A 17781-nucleotide genomic window follows, 5' to 3' on the forward strand; every position below is an offset into this window, starting at 1 on the left:
ACTCAGAAGTGTGGACTTGTATAGACACTGGCCAAGTGTCAAATTGAAAATGGTCAGTGTTGATTTAGCACTGGAGAATTTGCTTTGTGGTGAGTAGACGGTTAAAAGTTCAGATCAACTGAGAGATGGATTATTGGGGCTCTGTTGGAGCTCTGTGAGTTATGTAGGCTATTGTAGGTATGGGCTATGGGCTTGCCTCTTCTGCTCCCTGGATCTCTCTGTCTATCTTAACTCCACTCCACTGAGACATATATTTAGCCCCAGAGAGCAGTGGCCACGGGATGGCCACATACCAAAACAGTCACATAGCAGGGTTAAGGTCACATTGCGTCATTATTAATGACCAACAGTTAGATTAATCGACTGTCTGCAGCCGTAACCACAACGGGCAAACCCGGTGCTCTATGAGAACTTCCAAGGTCTCATTAACGAGATAACGAGTTAGGAACAGGAGAAGATTGAATGGTCTGAAAACTACACCAAAGGAAAGACTACTATCTGCCTGTTGAGAGGGCTTGGCACCAGCTACCTGCTTTTTGGGAGATAAATTATCCCGAAAATATTGGCTACATTTCAAACAGGCTGTTCAGACTACTATGCTATCTATTTTGAATAAGACATTTAAGCATTAGATTGAAGCGTCAGGCAGAGGGATATTTTCTTCCCAGGACATGGGGAATGGAATAAACAAGGTAGCGGTAATAATTATGTCAAATGGAGCACATGTCTTTCTCGGAATAACATCATCTGCTTTTGATTGTGAGAAAGGATAAGCTATAGAAATTCCGTTAAATACAATGGCTCAAAGATAGACTGCAGTACATAGGCCACAATTAGCCGTCTCTTTACTATTATAAGCTATACAGAATAATTTGAGAATAAACATGCATTTCACCATGTAGGTGCTGCCTGATCTCTTTCTGGGAAACTTCAAAGGTAAAGTCATTCCCTCACTGTCTGTGTGTGTGTGTGTGTGTGTGTGTGTGTGTGTGTGTGTGTGTGTGTGTGTGTGTGTGTGTGTGTGTGTGTGTGTGTGTGTGTGTGTGTGTAAGGCATGTGTGTGTGTGTGTGTGTGTGTGTGTGTGTGTGTGTGTGTGTGTGTGTGTGTGTAAGGCATGTGTGTGTGTAGCAGTGGGTGTCCCACACCTGCTGTTCAGTTCTCCAGGTCCCTACAAAGATCCGCTCAAGCACAGTTATGAGGGTGTCTTTATTTAATAAGACTGTATGCTTGTGTAATAAGCACATACAGTGGGGTCCGGAATTGTTGACACCCTTGATAAAGATGAAAAAAGGCATTTGCAGTTCATTTTGTTTGTGTTTTAGAAAGAAATGGTAAATCATGTGAAATGTTCAGTCACTTTTACTGTAAATAGGAATAGAATATGTTCAGTGACTTTTACTGTAAATAGGAATAGAATATGTTCCTGAACACTTCTACATGATTACAGATAGTCCTGAATGAATCGTTAATAATGATGAGTGAGAGAGGGTCAAAGATCATACCCCCAAGACATGCGAACCTCCCCTGTTATTGGTAATGGTGAGAGGGAGAGGTTATAGCATGTCTAATGGCTATGATCTTTAACCCTCTGTAACTTTCTCACTCCGTATTATTCACGATTCATTGAGGATTATCCATAACCGTGGTAGCATCCACATTAATGTAGAAGTATATGTAAAAGTATAATATAGAAACAAATTATATTCTTATCTAGAATAAAAGTGACTCCAAAATGACACAATACATTATTTACCATTCATTTTTATTGGGAACAAAATAATCTGAACCACAAATGCATCCATTAAGTTTGGAGATTCACACGCTTGATGTTGTCATTGTGTGCAAGGAATATGGGACCAAATACCTAACATTTGACTAATTTATTTATTAGAATCTTTAGGGGTGTCAATACTTTTTACCCCTACCTTTTTGAAAAAAAGTATTACTTGTTAAACAAAATCTATTTCTCTAAGCAATTGTATTAGTATAAAATAACAGAATTTCCCTTTTTTTTGCATACAATACAGCTCAGTATTTGAATTATTTATTTTATATATTCATTATTGCTCATTTTTATCAAGGGTGTCAATAATTTCGGACCCCACTGTATGTGGGGCGGCAGGGTAGCCTAGTGGTTAGTCAAATGTTAAGTAACTGTAAGGTTGCAAGTTCGAATCCCCGAGCTGACAAGGTACAAATCTGTCGTTCTGCCCCTGAACAGGCAGTTAACCCACTGTTCCTAGGCCGTCATTGAAAATAAGAATTTGTTCTTAATTAACTGATTTGCCTAGTAAAATAAAGGTCAAATTTAAAAAATAAATAAATGTGTGTGTGTGTGTGTGTGCTATATTGCTCTAAATAATTTATTTGATGATTGCTATTATATAATAGATTACACCAGCCAATATCAATTCACTGTGCATGGTTTGGGTCATTTCATAATCAGGCTTGGGCCTAATTTCCTCAGAGTTGTTTCTAGTCCATATGTATATCACCTCACCATTCAGTAAACCAACCCAGTGTGAGAAAACATGCCCTTGGCACATCTGACCTAAGTAGAGAACCTTTAGCTTCCTTTTAATGACTGAATTTGATTAGAAGATTTACTGTTTCTTGCTTTTGTGCTCTTTTAGAAACACTGGTTTTCCGGTTTTTCTTTCAGTTCAAATGAAGAAAAACCTGTTTGTCAGAGCTTATTTGCTTGGAGATCCTTGGGGAGTTGGTTGTGTTGTTGAGCAGAAAACTCTTTATTTAGGACAGGGGTGCCTAGGGTCTTTGTAATTTGAGGACAGGGCCTACGTGATTTTTATCACCTGGTAAGTGTGTGGCGCTAGCAACTCCAGGGTTGTGGGTTCGATTCCTGCAGAGATCATGTACATACAGTAAACTTCAAATGTTAGCACTCGCTGTACTGTAAATCGGTTTGGATAAAAGCATATCCTCAATGACATATTATGTTATATTATTATGTTTTCTATTCTCAGATGCGCGGGACAAGGAGCTGTTGGCGAAGCACAATATCACCCACATCCTGTCCATTCATGACACCGCTGCCCCCATTCTAGAGGTGAGACTATGCCTTGCCCACCCCTGACACAGACTAAGCCTAGTCCTGGATTGGAGATGGAGATTATCCATTGAAAATTGTATATTAGTCCAGGACTATGCTTTATCTGTGTCCGGGGAACCAGCCCTTTGAGTTACGACCTGTGTGCTATTGGAATCAACAGTATAACCTGACCAATCAGTCTACTGCCTGTCTTGTTATATTAGCATGGAATGATATCTGGTTGCAGTAATTGAATGGAACGATAAGTATAGATCATTTTTGATCCTACTCTACTTATATAATAACCTTGGGAGGTTATGCTTGATCTTGAATAACTAACACCCACTTAATCCCACTTGATCACAGTCGTATCGCCAATAGCAATACAAGGGCATGAACTTGATATAACCATTAGATTGTGACAGTTGGAAAGTGTTCTGTTCTTTCTATATTCGGATGTGTGTTTTTGTACACAGTGTATCCTAGTCAAAGGTTCTATGCCTCAATGCCTGTATAATAATGGTTCTCAGATAGTTGTGGATGAAAGAAAATACCCACAAGTAATTGTTGCTGTGTACTGAGTCAAATACTCATACAATGTTCATTATGTCACCGATTCACACTTCTCTGTTACGACTCCTGAAATAGAAAACTGAAGTTGTATTGAAAGTCGAACTTTCCTATCCCCATTTTCAATTGTTATATGGACAGTATTAGACTTCTGGTATCACTCACAAGACAATGGGGTTCTTCACTCAGAAAAAAAAGGTTCCAAAAGGGTTCTTCGGCTGTCCCCATAGGAGAAGCCTTTTTGGTTCCAGGTAGAACCCTTTTGGGTTCCATGTAGAACCATGTGGAAAGTGTTCTACCTGGAACCAAAAAGGGTTCTTCAAAGGGTTATCCTATGGGGACAGCCGAAGAACCCTTTTAGGTTCTAGATAGCACCTTTTTTTAAAGAGTGTACCTCATGTTATGCAACTCAAGGTGGAGTTGTTGGTGAGTTTAAATTATTCTACACTTTTTTAAATCAAAATGTAGGCATGCATGCATCATTTTGCAGCTAGATTTCTGCCTTTTTTTATTGAAATTATATTCCTACAAGCTTTAACAGTCTCACGTCAGAATGAGACAATCATACATGTTTCGAAACGTCAGATTTCGAAGTTGTTCCAAATGTCAAATTTCGAAGTGTTTAAGGTTAAGTTTAGGCATAAACTCATAATTCGTAAGGTTAGTCATTAACTTCGAATGGTACATGTAAGGGTTAAGGTTTGGGATAGGCTTAAAACAAAAATATCAAAAACGACTTTCTCTCGCTGTAATTGAACATGCAACCTTGAAATCAGAGGAAGACGCTTACACCTAGTGATGGGAAACCAAATTGTGCGCTTTCACCAAATTGTGCCTAAAAATGGTAAATTATTCAAAGCTTCTTTATCTGGTAGTAATGCACATTAGTGACATCTGCTGGTTAGCTATAAATAGTATCATGTGATTATCAGATAGAGGTATTTTTTTTTTTCTTACTTCCTTTTTGCTATAGAGTGGACCCTATATAAATCATTCCTACTGAATAGGTGGTGGACTGCAGTATAGTATTATTACTATTCATGGGAGCATGGTTATTATGGACATTGGTGTTGACCGTGACCTTACCCCCCTGTGATGTCATCACACAGAGTTGGCACAGTATTAACGGGACCTCATGTTGAGTCTCTCCTGTTTTCAACCCCTGTGATGTCATCACACAGAGACACTACCTCATGTTGGGTCTCTCCTGTTTTCAACCCCTGTGATGTCATCACACAGAGTTGGCACAGTATTAACGGGACCTCATGTTGAGTTGGGTGTATCGCTCTCCTGTTTTCAACCCCTGTGATGTCATCACACAGAGACACTACCTCATGTTGGGTCGCTCCTGTTTTCAACCCCTGTGATGTCATCACACAGAGACACTACCTCATGTTGGGTCGCTCCTGTTTTCAACCCCTGTGATGTCATCACACAGAGTTGGCACAGTATTAACGGGACCTCATGTTGAGTCTCTCCTGTTTTCAACCTTTGTTACATGGCTGTACTCCTTTGTTGTAGTTTGCAAGTAAAGGCAATGAACATTAAAATGCATTTGGATAATCCTTGTAAAGTTACCACACTTTTTTTGCTTTCAAGTTCACTTAAAAAAAAAAACTGAATCGAAGGCATGATTTAGGATGCTTAAGACAGAAGCTTATACTACACTAAATAAAACAAATAATTTGAACAACAGTGCAGAAAGACCAATTTTCAAAATAGTTTAAGCCTTTAACAGGATTCAAACTCAGACCTTCACGAATATTCCTTAGTTCCCTCCTCTATGTACCTGCTAAACTACCGGTTAGATTAAATGTTTTGTACAAAACCCGAACTATATTTGTAAGTACGGTGTCCACTAGAGGTCGATGTTTGAAAGTAGCTTGGAATAAATAAAAAATCACTGGAACCACAGCAAAATCTGTGGGAGATCTCATTTTGCAACACATGATTTGAAAAAGCACGTGATCAAACAATGCTTCTGATAAACTGATACACGCAATGGCACACTGCTTCGAAGTTAGCTGCTTAGCCTCGGAGCTCCGGTATCAAACGTAACCACACTAATTGAGGAAGTATGTGCATAAATGTATAGTTAAAGTGACTATGCATATATGATAAACAGAGAGTAGCAGCAGCGTAAAAGAGGGGTTGGGGGGGACAATGCAAATAGTCCGGGTGTTCAGGAGTCTTATGGCTTGGGGGTAAAAACTGTTGAGAAGCCTTTTGGTCCTAGACTTGGCACTCCGGTACCGCTTGCCATGTGGTAGTAGAGAGAACAGTCTATGACTGGGGTGGCTGGGGTCTTTGATCATTTTTAGGGCCTTCCTCTGACACCGCCGGGTGTAGAGGTCCTGGATGGCAGGCAGCTTAACCCCAGTGATGTACTGGGCCATACGCACTACCCTCTGTAGTGCCTTGTGGTCAGAGGCCGAGCAGTTGCCGTACCAGGCATTGCTCTCAATGTTGCTGCTCTTTTGAGGATCTGAGGACCCGTGCCAAATCTTTTTAGTTTCCTGAAGGGGAATAGGTGCCCTCTTCACGACTCTATTAAATGTTTATCTGGGTTTTCAGATAGGGCTTCATTCGGATGTTCAAATATGTTTCTATATGAGAGAGTGGGAAAGGTGTGTTTGTGTGAGATAAGTACAGATGGGGAGAGGACAACTCTCAAACTGAGAATGCTAAAATGAGCTGTGCGGTTAGCAACTAGTTATCCTTCAGTGCTGTTGACTGCAGCTGTTTCGGTTGCACTGAAAAGCAATAAAATACCAAATACACCATATTTGTGTACAAACACAACTATTTTCTCTGAACTTGAATATTTTCTCATTGAAAGCCAGCCTGGAAACCATGTATCAATCTCTTTACACTTTATCAGTCTGTGACAGCATCTCAGTTAGTTGTTGTGCGTACAGTAGTGTGCTTTCACTATTATTATGCTGGGGAGAGAATGGCAACTTCTAATACAGTATTAAGATACAACAATAGTAGATTTTGGTAGACAGAAGGTGCTCTTTGATAAAAGGGGTGAATTGGTTATCAAAAAGAAAGGAGGACCAAGGCACTCTTCATATAACTAATTAAAATGCCTTTATTTGTATGGCATGTTCAATGGAAACAAAGTTTCAGGGAGATCAGGGAGTACTTCCTGTCGGCTGAAACGCATCGGCGAGTCGTCACACTACTAGAGTTATCATTCTACCTGTAAATCAGCTGATCAACTGTTTAGCAAGCCTCTATGACTCAGCTCTTTGCAGACTAATGGCAAGCCAGATGGAGGGTCAATTTGCATAGCCAACAGTCAACTTGTGTGGTTATACTGATTGATTTCTGCAAAGATGGCTCTGTAGTTTTGGAGAGGGAAGAGGTTAGTTAACAACCTGGTGAAGTTGACATGGGCAATTTTAGCAGAAATTGGTAATGCTTCTCAGGATTAGTATTCTATGTATTAATTGCAGTGTATTTTTCTATATCGAATTAGTTGCACACAGTTTTAGTTAGAGTTGTGTGGTAAATTGTGGTCATGACTAATTGCTATGATCATTATTGATCTTGACAGTGTTGTATTGTGGGTAGCTATGCTTATTGTGAGGACTCGTTGTTTGGGTGACCAGTTGAGATGAGTTTATTAGAAAATATCAAGTCGAAGTGAGTTTTGGGACTGCTCCCACCTGTGTTCTACTGTCTATCGGGGGTGCGTGCGGCTGTCTGTCTGACTTGTCCAGTTGGAGGACTACCGTGGCTCTCTATATCGCAGAGGTTCTTTTTTTGCCGAGGCGCAGTCATAACGTGACGGTTCGTTTCTGCCCGCTGAGGCCATGGTTCACCATCAGCTGTCAGGTGCACATTCACCACACACACACACACACACACACACACACACACATAGAGAGAGAGTAAACCAGTATTGTCATGATACGCTACTGCATGGGGTTTGTCCCTTGTTAGGACCTGAAAGAGGAAGAGAGCAGAAGACCCCAACACCACAGAGTTCAAACTGAAGTGATAAAAGAGCCTCATCACTAGATATAGTATGTTGGCATACTGCATTACGACAGTGTTTATAGAACCAAATGCATCATGTCAAATGCCCAATTGGGTATGTCAATGTTTTACATGATGTTGACTTGTTGTTCAGCTCCAGTTGTCCTCTTCCACAGGAAATGAAATACCTCTGCATCCCTGCTGCGGATGCCTCCAAACAAAACCTGTAAGTGTCTGTGATTGTGTGCACGTGCGATGTGTGTGTACTGGCCAGGTGCGCTGGTGTGTGTGTACTGGCCAGGTGCGCTGGTGTGTGTATACTGGCCAGGTGCGATGTGTGTGTACTGGCCAGGTGCGATGTGTGTGTACTGGCCAGGTGCGCTGGTGTGTGTGTACTAGCCAGGTGCGATGTTTGTGTACTGGCCAGGTGCGCTGGTGTGTGTGTACTGGCCAGGTGCGCTGGTGTGTGTGTACTGGCCAGGTGCGCTGGTGTGTGTGTACTGGCCAGGTGCGATGTGTGTGTACTGGCCAGGTGCGCTGGTGTGTGTACTGGCCAGGTGCGCTGGTGTGTGTGTACTGGCCAGGTGCGCTGGTGTGTGTGTACTGGCCAGGTGCGCTGGTGTGTGTGTACTGGCCAGGTGCGCTGGTGTGTGTGTACTGGCCAGGTGCGCTGGTGTGTGTGTACTGGCCAGGTGCGCTGGTGTGTGTGTACTGGCCAGGTGCGATGTGTGTGTACTGGCCAGGTGCGCTGGTGTGTGTGTACTGGCCAGGTGCGCTGGTGTGTGTGTACTGGCCAGGTGCGCTGGTGTGTGTGTACTGGCCAGGTGCGCTGGTGTGTGTGTACTGGCCAGGTGCGCTGGTGTGTGTGTGCGCTGGTGTGTGTGTACTGGCCAGGTGCGCTGGTGTGTGTACTGGCCAGGTGCGCTGGTGTGTGTATACTGGCCAGGTGCGCTGGTGTGTGTGTACTGGCCAGGTGTGCTGGTGTGTGTACTGGCCTGGTGCGATGGTGTGTGTGTACTGGCCAGGTGCGCTGGTGTGTGTGTACTGGCCAGGTGCGCTGGTGTGTGTACTGGCCAGGTGCACTGGTGTGTGTGTACTGGCCAGGTGCGCTGGTGTGTGTGTACTGGCCAGGTGCGCTGGTGTGTGTGTACTGGCCAGGTGCGCTGGTGTGTGTACTGGCCAGGTGCGCTGGTGTGTGTGTACTGGCCAGGTGCGCTGGTGTGTGTACTGGCCAGGTGCGATGGTGTGTGTGTACTGGCCAGGTGCGCTGGTGTGTGTGTACTGGCCAGGTGCGCTGGTGTGTGTGTACTGGCCAGGTGCGCTGGTGTGTGTGTGCTGGCCAGGTGCGCTGGTGTGTGTGTACTGGCCAGGTGCGCTGGTGTGTGTGTACTGGCCAGGTGCGCTGGTGTGTGTGTACTGGCCAGGTGCGCTGGTGTGTGTGTACTGGCCAGGTGCGCTGGTGTGTGTGTACTGGCCAGGTGCGCTGGTGTGTGTGTACTGGCCAGGTGCGCTGGTGTGTGTGTACTGGCCAGGTGCGCTGGTGTGTGTGTACTGGCCAGGTGCGCTGGTGTGTACTGGCCAGGTGCGCTGGTGTGTGTGTACTGGCCAGGTGCGCTGGTGTGTGTGTACTGGCCAGGTGCGCTGGTGTGTACTGGCCAGGTGCGCTGGTGTGTGTGTACTGGCCAGGTGCGCTGGTGTGTGTGCGCGCGGTTAATTAACAAATGAGGAACGTCACGTGACTTCATATCCCTAAATGTTTGTTCATTAGCTCAAACCGCAGCCCTTTATATCCAAGCTTTATATCTGTCTTCAGGACCCCGTTTTTTAAGGACAGCATCATTTTCATCCACGAGTCCAGACTCAAAGGGAAAGGCTGCCTGGTCCACTGGTGAGAATTTTTTTAATGTACTGATATTTGATTGAATGTATCGATGACGTTCTCATTTTTGTAATTGATTGACCGATGTGTTCCCAGTGTTGCAGGTGTGTCTCGCAGCGTTACGTTGGTGGTGGTGTACATCATGACAGTTACTGGGCGGGGCTGGGTGGAGGCGTTAGCTGCGGTGAGGGTGGTACGGCCGTGTGCTGGACCTAACGTGGGGTTCTTAAGGCAGCTAGAGGACTTTGAGAATCTAGAGTTGGCACAGGTCAGTCACAGTCTTCTTTCGCTCTCCCTCTTCTTAACCCACTGAGTATTGCCTCTCTCTCTCTCTCTCTCTCTCTCTCCTCCTCTTATCTATTTATCTTTCTCTCACAATCGCTATCACACAAGTTCTCTACTCTCTCCTGGGTCTATTCAATCAATCTCTTTTTTCTGCTCCCTCTCTTGACTCTCTCCTCCTCTCGACTCTCCCACTCTTCTGACACTTTCTTCTGTCTCCTTCTCTGTCCTCAGTATAGGGAATGGTTTAAGGACAGGTATAAGGAGAACCATTTTAATGATGAAGAGGAGATCAGAGCCCTTCTGTGGCAGAAGTCTCAGGCCATCAGTGAGTCCATAGCAACGGCCACGGCAACGGCGGCTCAGCTAGCCACCAGCAACACATGACCCCATGGTCTCCTGCCTGCTCAGCCCACGCCAGACAGCTGTCACTCACCCAATGCCCAGCCAATCACCGTTTCTGACAATATATATTGGTGGGACTGAGTTTCTTATTCAGTTCAACCAACTGTAGGTTAGACCAACTGGAAAATGTTGATTACAAAAAAAATGTACAGGTTGTCATGAGGGGGATTTCTCAGTGGTCCCTGTGTGCGACTGGGTTCTTGCTCTCCCTTAACAGTCACAGCAACATGCAAGAGCAGTCAATCTGAACGCTCAGGAAAGATACATTACAAGCCTACATTACACACACACACAGAGAGAGAGAGAGAGAGAGAGAGAGAGAGAGAGAGAGAGAGAGAGAGAGAGAGAGAGAGAGAGAGAGAGAGAGAGAGAAAGAAAGAAAGAAAAAGAAAGAAAGAAAGAAAGAGAAAGAAAGAAAGAGAGAGAGAGAGAGAGACTAAACCTCTAACTTCTATCATCTCCCCCACTCCTGTCCATACACACTCCCTCCCCCTCTGAGAGTGTGGCGTGTGTGTGCTTTGTGTTTAGCCTATTACGAGGAATACATCTCTGTATATTCATAGGCCTAAAAGGTATGTGAAACGCAGCACTGTATGTTTGTAGACCGACAGAGATTTTGATTGATTATTCTTCACCATGGCATATAAAAAAGTACTTACAATGTGTCTACTGTTACCATGCATATAGAGGTGGTTAAAGTTAGGCAATATCACCAAGCACAGCCACATTTACATGTTATCCCCACTAGGCAATCTTCTTTATCACAATAATAATTAGCCTATGACTTTAGGAATTATAATGAGTACATAGGTTACTTATTAAAAAATTGGTCTCTGATTAAGTTTGTTGGGTCTTTATTTGAAAGTTGGATTTCGATTTATAGCCTACATATATAGCCTACTGGAGACAGATTTTATCATGAAAATAATATAGGCTTAGGCTTTCCGTGACAGGATGTAGAATTAGCCTATATCATTGGTTTATATAATTTCAAAGAATTGCTTTGCTCTCGACTGGTGAACATATTGCTCCACTTTCCAGCGTTGCGGGTGTCTTTTTCTGCGACTGACGTTCGCGAGGGTTTCCCCTGCCGTTTACGGGAGGCATGCGCAGCATGAAGGTTCAGACGCGAAAAGCCCAGCATCCACGCTCGACTTCATTTCGCCCCGCCCCCATCTACAACTGATTTAAGTTGAGTTGTCACGCTGCATTATGATCTTTCAAGACTGATTGATTTCAAAACTCAAAGGGGTTTCGAGTTTCAGCGGTAAGTCAAGGACATTTGCCCTGTTCCCGCTCAAATCTATAGGCTACCTGCAGCAAAAAAATACGTTTACATGCAAGTAAGTGTTCAAAAGTGAATGTAGCCTATTCTTAAATTATTTGAATACAATTTACATAATTGGTATGCAGTTTTTTATTATACGCAAGCAATGTCACAAAAAACTCCAGCAATAACATTTTCGCAGATATTTTTAGGCAAATTCATGTGTTATGGATAATTTGTAGTCTAAATATCTTAGTCCCTATAATATTTACCAATATAGCCTATACTGTCCTGACCATGCACCTGTCTCTTGGCTAGAGATGAACCCTGAGTCGGACTACGGGATGTCTACGGTGAGCTGTGGGAACGGAAAGCTCCGGTCGTGGCTAATCGAGCAGGTGGATACCGGGAAGTACCAGGGCCTGGTCTGGGAGAACGAAGAAAAGAGCATCTTCAGGATACCATGGAAGCACGCGGGCAAGCAGGACTACAACCGGGACGAGGATGCCGCTCTCTTCAAGGTAGGCTACTGTATGGTACGGGGCCTCAAATGAATGTCTCCAACATTCTGCATTTACGCACTGCATGTGCGAGAGATGTGTAGGCTATTACATTTTAATATTTTAGCAGACACTCTTCTTCAGAGCTACTTACAGTACTGAGTTCATACATTTGAGCCACACAAGGAGCTACACACAGTACAATTAGACTAGTGATGAGTTAAGTAGGTGCTTTTTATTTATTTGACATTTGCGCTGGATAAAATAACTTGAATCAAATCAAATGTTATTTGTAACATGCTTCGTAAACAACAGGTGTAGATTAACAGTGAAATGCTGACTGATGGGTCATTTCCCAACAACACAGAGTTAAAAATAAAGATACAACATAATAAAAATTGAAATAGTGACACGAGGAAAAAATGCACAGTGAATAACAATAACGAGTAAAAATAACATGCCTATATACAGGAAGTACCAGTACCGAGAAGATGTGCAGAAAGTAGGGGTAAAGTGACTAGGTAACAGGTTAGATAACAGACTTAGCTGTAGTGGTAGCATCTCGTTTTCAAGTGTCCAAATATAAATATATATTTTAAATACTTAGTAACAAGAATAATATAGCAACTACTGTCTTGTAATAATAACAATGAAATAATAATAATAATAAAAAACTTTAATTAACACCATAAAAAAGTTGTTTTACAACTACTAGGCCTTCCACTAATAAAAGCTACTGCTACAACTACTAACTTCAACTAAGCTTTGGGTAGGTAGAGGTGCCAAATTCATTATGCATAGGATTTACCAATTTATGCACAACTGCACTGGTGATTCATTACCCGTGTCTGACGACTCCGTTTTATGTGACTTTTCTGCAGGCTTGGGCGCTGTTTAAAGGCAAGTTTCGGGAGGGCATCGACAAACTGGACCCGCCAACGTGGAAGACGCGCCTGCGGTGCGCGCTCAACAAAAGTAACGACTTCGAGGAACTCGTGCAGCGAAGTCAACTGGACATCTCAGACCCATACAAAGTCTACCGGATTATCCCGGAGTGCGCCAAGAAGCGTCAGTTTAATTTATTTTGCATTTACTTTAAATATAGTGGCCTAGGATTCATGCTGTAATTTTACGTTTCAGTTTATAATTCATTCAAATGATACAATTTGTGGAAAAACCTATACAAAGTTATTGAATCAGCTTCCATATATGTATGTTTTTATTATATGCACTACTATCAGAAGGAAACACAGATGGCACCCATGCACTGAATGCCCCAGCAGGTTTTGATAGGGGCCAGTGACTTATGTGCAAATAATAGAAACAATAGAAACATTTCAGTATAGTGGAAAATCAGGCTGCCAAACCGCAAGACTTTGGCATCCATTTGCTTTCTCTGATATTTCATATTCATTATGAACTTCTATGATAAAGTCTTGATTATTGATGTGTAATTACAAACTACTATCTACCCTCTCATAATTTAAGAGTGCCGTTGAATGTCTGTGTGATTACTCATGTGGCGTGTGTTTAAATTATTACTCCTATGTAACAGATTTCTTGCTATCAGGATCCAAACAGGAGGATGGTGGCAGGCCCCTGAGTCCTCTGAGTTACCCCATGCTACCCTCATACCCCGCCCTGCAGACACAGGTAATTATGGTAGACTGTAAACTCTCACCTCTTAGAGGTTTTGTTTGTGGCGTGTGTTTACGTGCGTGTGTCTGTATGTGTGTTAGTGAGTGAGAGAGTGAAGGGAACAGCTGCATGGATTGGCGAGTGTGTCATCAACATCACATGACGAGGGACTCAGAACCCACCCTTTCAGGCATGACCTCATTGAGTGATTAGCGCACAATATCACATGAGCCCAGTCTTAGTGATTACTTCCTCTTTCATTCATATTCTGAATCGTAGTTGGTCCCGTGTGTAGAGGTGATTGTTTGACTGACAGGTATCTCTTTCTCTATAGGTGCCTGGGTACATGCCCAGTACAGAGCGAGGCTGGATGAAGGACTATCTTCCAGAGCAGGCCTCTCTTCCAGAGCTGCCCTATGCCCAGTGCCCCTACCCCTCACGCAGCCTATCCTGGGCCCAGGGGCCCAGCATGGACAACGGTAGGCCTAATACCACAGCATATATTTTTTTTAACTTGTGTGATAGAATCTAATGTAGGCTGTGCAGCTGTTATGTATCTGTAGTTATGCAAAGGGCTCTCATGGGCCTAAACCCGAACTTGACATCTGCTCAAATAACTCACTTTTTTTTTTTTGCATAAGTCTTCCATTGACCTCAATGTGTGATCGTCGATTCAGGCTCATGATGTTTGCGTGTATGCTTTTCTGGTGTGTTGGAATACGTGCCTTTATTGAGGTCCTGTCTCTGTGTTTGCAGGGTACCAGATCACAGGGTCCTTCTACACCTACAGCGCTACTGACGCCCAGCCCTCCCCCTTCACACTGGACACCAGCATGAGATCAGCAGAGGCACTCTCAGGTACAGTACACACACACACACACACACACGCTTGTTGACTTACAAATTATAATTTTGATTGTAGTCCATGTAATTGCGCATTATACCTAAGGCAAATTTATACTGTATTCCAGGAGTTAGCTAAATACTCTGATTTTTATGCTGTTTCTCTTACTCCTTCCTCCACCCCAGATATGCGGTTACACGTGTCAGTGTTTTACCGGGACTCTCTGTGGAGGGAGGTGACCACCTCCAGTCCAGAGGGCTGTCGCATCGCTCCCTGCTCCCCAGACGAAAAGCTTTATTCCCCCACTGTGGGTCCAGACCTGGTGCCCCTGCCCCTGGACAGCCTCCCAACCCTGGGGAGGGGGGAGGAGTGTCCTCCTAGCCCCCCAAGTTGTCCCCTGGAGAGGGGCGTGCTACTGTGGATGGCCCCAGATGGCCTCTACGCCCGGCGGCTGTGCCAGGAGAGAGTGTTCTGGGAGGGAGGGTTGTCATCCTATGTAGACAAACCCAACAAGCTGGAGAGAGAACACACCTGTAAACTACTGCACACACAGGACTACCTCACAGGTAAGTTAACGTAAACTGCAGGCATGCGCACACATCTCATTCACTGGCAAACTAAACCGCACTGTTGTCATGCTGTTTCCTTGTCGTGGACAGGAAGCAGACACGTCCTCCTTTCCTGTAAATATTATGTTGAGCTTGCCTCCATACTCTCCACCACACACTTAAGAATAGGACATTATACAGTCATGTGACCTCATCCCCACCCACCTTGCCCTACCACAGATGTGTTCAGGCTGATTGGGTTAATTTGCATATAGACACAGGACTTTCCACCCAGTCACATGACCTCTAAAGTCACCACCACACCAGTTCATAGGAATTTGCATCGGTCAAAATTAATTAACCCTTTATCGACCCAATGTCCCCTCCTTGCAAACTTCTCTACCCAACTCTCTCTCTCTCTCTCTCTCTCTCTCTCTCTCTCTCTCTACCCAACTCTCTCTCTCTCTCTCTCTCTCTCTCTCTCTCTCTCTCCCAACTCTCTCTCTCTCTCTCTCTCTCTCTCTCTCTCTCTCTCTCTCTCTCTCTCTCTCTCTCTCTCTCTCTCTCTCTCTCTCTCTCTCTCTCTCCCTCTCCTCTCCCTCCCTCCCTCCCTCCCTCCCTCCTCCCCCTGCTATCTCAGACCTGCAGGGTTATTCCCTCCAGTCGACCCTCTCCATGCCGCTCCTCTGTACCTAACCTGACCATCTAGACCCTATTAACCTCTATTTCTCTCTGTCTACCAGAGTTGCAGGGCTATGCCCTCCACTGTCGGCCCCCTCCACGTCTCCAGGTGCTGCTGAGCTTCGGAGACGAGTGTCTGGATCCCCAGAGACAGAGGACCCTCACTGTACAGGTATAGAACCATCCCCTAACATCAACATGACCTCTGTCTTCAATGCCCCCCTCTTCTTTACTCACACCCCATCAACTAATCCTGACCCTCTATATACCCCGTAACCTCCATCTATCTCTCACAAAATATCAGTTTGATTCCTTGTAACAGGAAATTCCTTACAGTACAGTCCCCCTTCTATCTCACCACCTAACCCCCTTACCATCACCTCTGTGACACCAGTAGTAATCCCTGCTGTTCCCCTCCACTCCTGCAGGTGGAGCCCATGTTTGCCAGGCATCTGCTGTACTACACCCAGCCCCAGCAGTCCAGCGGACACTACTACCGCAGCTACGACCTCCCTCTCCCTGGGGTCACGGAACACAGCATGACCCCTTCCATAACCGAGGACTACCAGAGGGTCATCACACATCACCATAGCAACACCCTGCAGGACTGACTAATCTGACCATCTCTGATCAGTCAGACTGCGGTGCAGGACATGGGGAGAGGAGAAGAGAGGGAGAGCCTGGGGAGCCGAGGAAAGAGTCGTCACACTGTACTCTGGATCACACTTTTCCATCAAAGCTGAAGCAGAACTATGCCAATCCAAGCCAAACTGAACTTAACCAGGCCATGGGGGAACGTACACTGGGACCACTGAAGAGACTAACAGATAGTTGTATGCTGTAGATGTGTGTTGTAAGGGAGTCAACACCCCAAATTCTTATGGATCAAACTGTATTTCACCTACTCTCAGGGAGCCGTCCTTTGGCCTTAAAGACTCAAACTTGACCGCCATTTTGCAAGGTCCACTTTGTGACAACAGAACTGACAGCTGTAGTGATTGTATCGACATGCTCTAGAGTCATGTGTGTGTGTGTGTGTGTGTGTTTTTGTATCTGCGTTTTTTGTATGATCGTGTGTAGTATGGCCATGCTGATGTTGACATGCTTTCTTCTGTAAATACATTTGCCCTGTTACTTCTAGTGTATAGCGTCACATTTCCTCAATCATAAATACTGCAGTTCAGAGATGACCAAAGACTACCACTGAGATTCGACCACACTGAAACACGTACTAGCATGCCCAAACCTTTGGATTGGCTCACTGTGTCATACATTGGGGAATGTTTTGTAATGGAATAATTAAAACGTTTTAAGCAACAAAAAAAACTTTGCATGTTCTGAGACACACATCAAATGACTAGAAAGAGGGCTCGTGTTAGATAAGGGATTTGTGAGAAGTGACATCCTTTGTGTGTGTACAGGAAGCCTGGTTCAGATGCAGGATGATGCTGGTTGATCAAACACACTCGCAGGAGAACGCGGTCATAAACAATGGGTGATGACATCACCAGGGGAGGAGGAAGAGGTCGGACACTCTTTCCGCCCCAGAAGAGGCATTAGAACTGAAGAGGGTTTAGAACTGTTTCCTGGGGTGCCTTTGACATGCCAAACAACATTAACTTCCATGGAAGAATAGTGAAAACCCCAGAATGAGTGACACATCTGTGTGGTTACTTCTCCACGGTCTAATAAGGTAAACAAGGCTGATGACGACACTTGATACCACATTGTAATACCTTATGGAGGAGAAATGGCTGTCAATGTAAATCACACAGAAAAATGTGCACACGTGCAGCCAACTTAAATAAATGAGAAATCATACAATGGCAAAATAACAGATTTTTGATAATAACCAACTGGTTTGCCAGACACTTTCCACTCCACCATCTACCTACACAAATCCCTCCCTCTACCTACTGCCAGTGTCAATATCACCCATTTCAGAGAATGAGATCAGTGTAAACATGTTTTGATTGATAGGCCTGGTCCTCTCGACCTGCGGTGTCCCGGATGGAACAGAAGTGTAAAACTCCCCTCCTCACCTCTCGATTGCTGTAAACAGTTTACCGGTGGAAGAAGGATGAGACCCGAGGGCTTTGAACCTACTGCTGTTGTGATGATGAATCCGTG

At 44.4% G+C, this 17781-nt stretch overlaps 2 protein-coding genes across 5 annotated transcripts; both read left to right on the forward strand.

The window, feature by feature from the left end:
• Window positions 1-280: 280 nt before the first annotated feature.
• Window positions 281-11367, forward strand: LOC115145393 (dual specificity protein phosphatase 22-B-like). Of its 2 annotated transcripts, none has more exons than XM_029686925.2 (7): window positions 281-692; window positions 903-936; window positions 2986-3068; window positions 7784-7833; window positions 9421-9495; window positions 9583-9754; window positions 11215-11367. In XM_029686925.2, the coding sequence occupies exons 1-7, from the start codon at window positions 672-674 to the stop codon at window positions 11362-11364; spliced, it is 585 nt and encodes a 194-aa protein (XP_029542785.1). In that variant the 5' UTR covers window positions 281-671; the 3' UTR covers window positions 11365-11367. The 2 variants fall into 2 exon arrangements, with proteins under 2 accessions (XP_029542785.1, XP_029542784.1); XM_029686924.2 differs by lacking the exon at window positions 11215-11367 and adding an exon at window positions 10003-10569 and having other exon boundaries at window positions 292-692.
• irf4l (interferon regulatory factor 4 like) lies at window positions 11359-16785 on the forward strand. Of its 3 annotated transcripts, none has more exons than XM_029686922.2 (9): window positions 11359-11440; window positions 11759-11961; window positions 12822-13008; window positions 13496-13593; window positions 13913-14057; window positions 14335-14436; window positions 14608-14988; window positions 15714-15823; window positions 16080-16785. In XM_029686922.2, exons 2-9 carry the CDS (start codon window positions 11761-11763, stop codon window positions 16260-16262), a joined length of 1407 nt encoding a protein of 468 aa, XP_029542782.1. In that variant the 5' UTR covers window positions 11359-11440; window positions 11759-11760; the 3' UTR covers window positions 16263-16785. The 3 variants fall into 3 exon arrangements, with proteins under 3 accessions (XP_029542782.1, XP_029542781.1, XP_029542783.1); XM_029686921.2 differs by having other exon boundaries at window positions 11425-11516; XM_029686923.2 differs by having other exon boundaries at window positions 11425-11516; window positions 13511-13593.
• Window positions 16786-17781: the final 996 nt, after the last annotated feature.

This window comes from Oncorhynchus nerka, linkage group LG17 (assembly GCF_034236695.1).
Source record: "Oncorhynchus nerka isolate Pitt River linkage group LG17, Oner_Uvic_2.0, whole genome shotgun sequence".
In the NCBI taxonomy this organism is placed as follows: Eukaryota; Metazoa; Chordata; class Actinopteri; order Salmoniformes; family Salmonidae; genus Oncorhynchus; species Oncorhynchus nerka.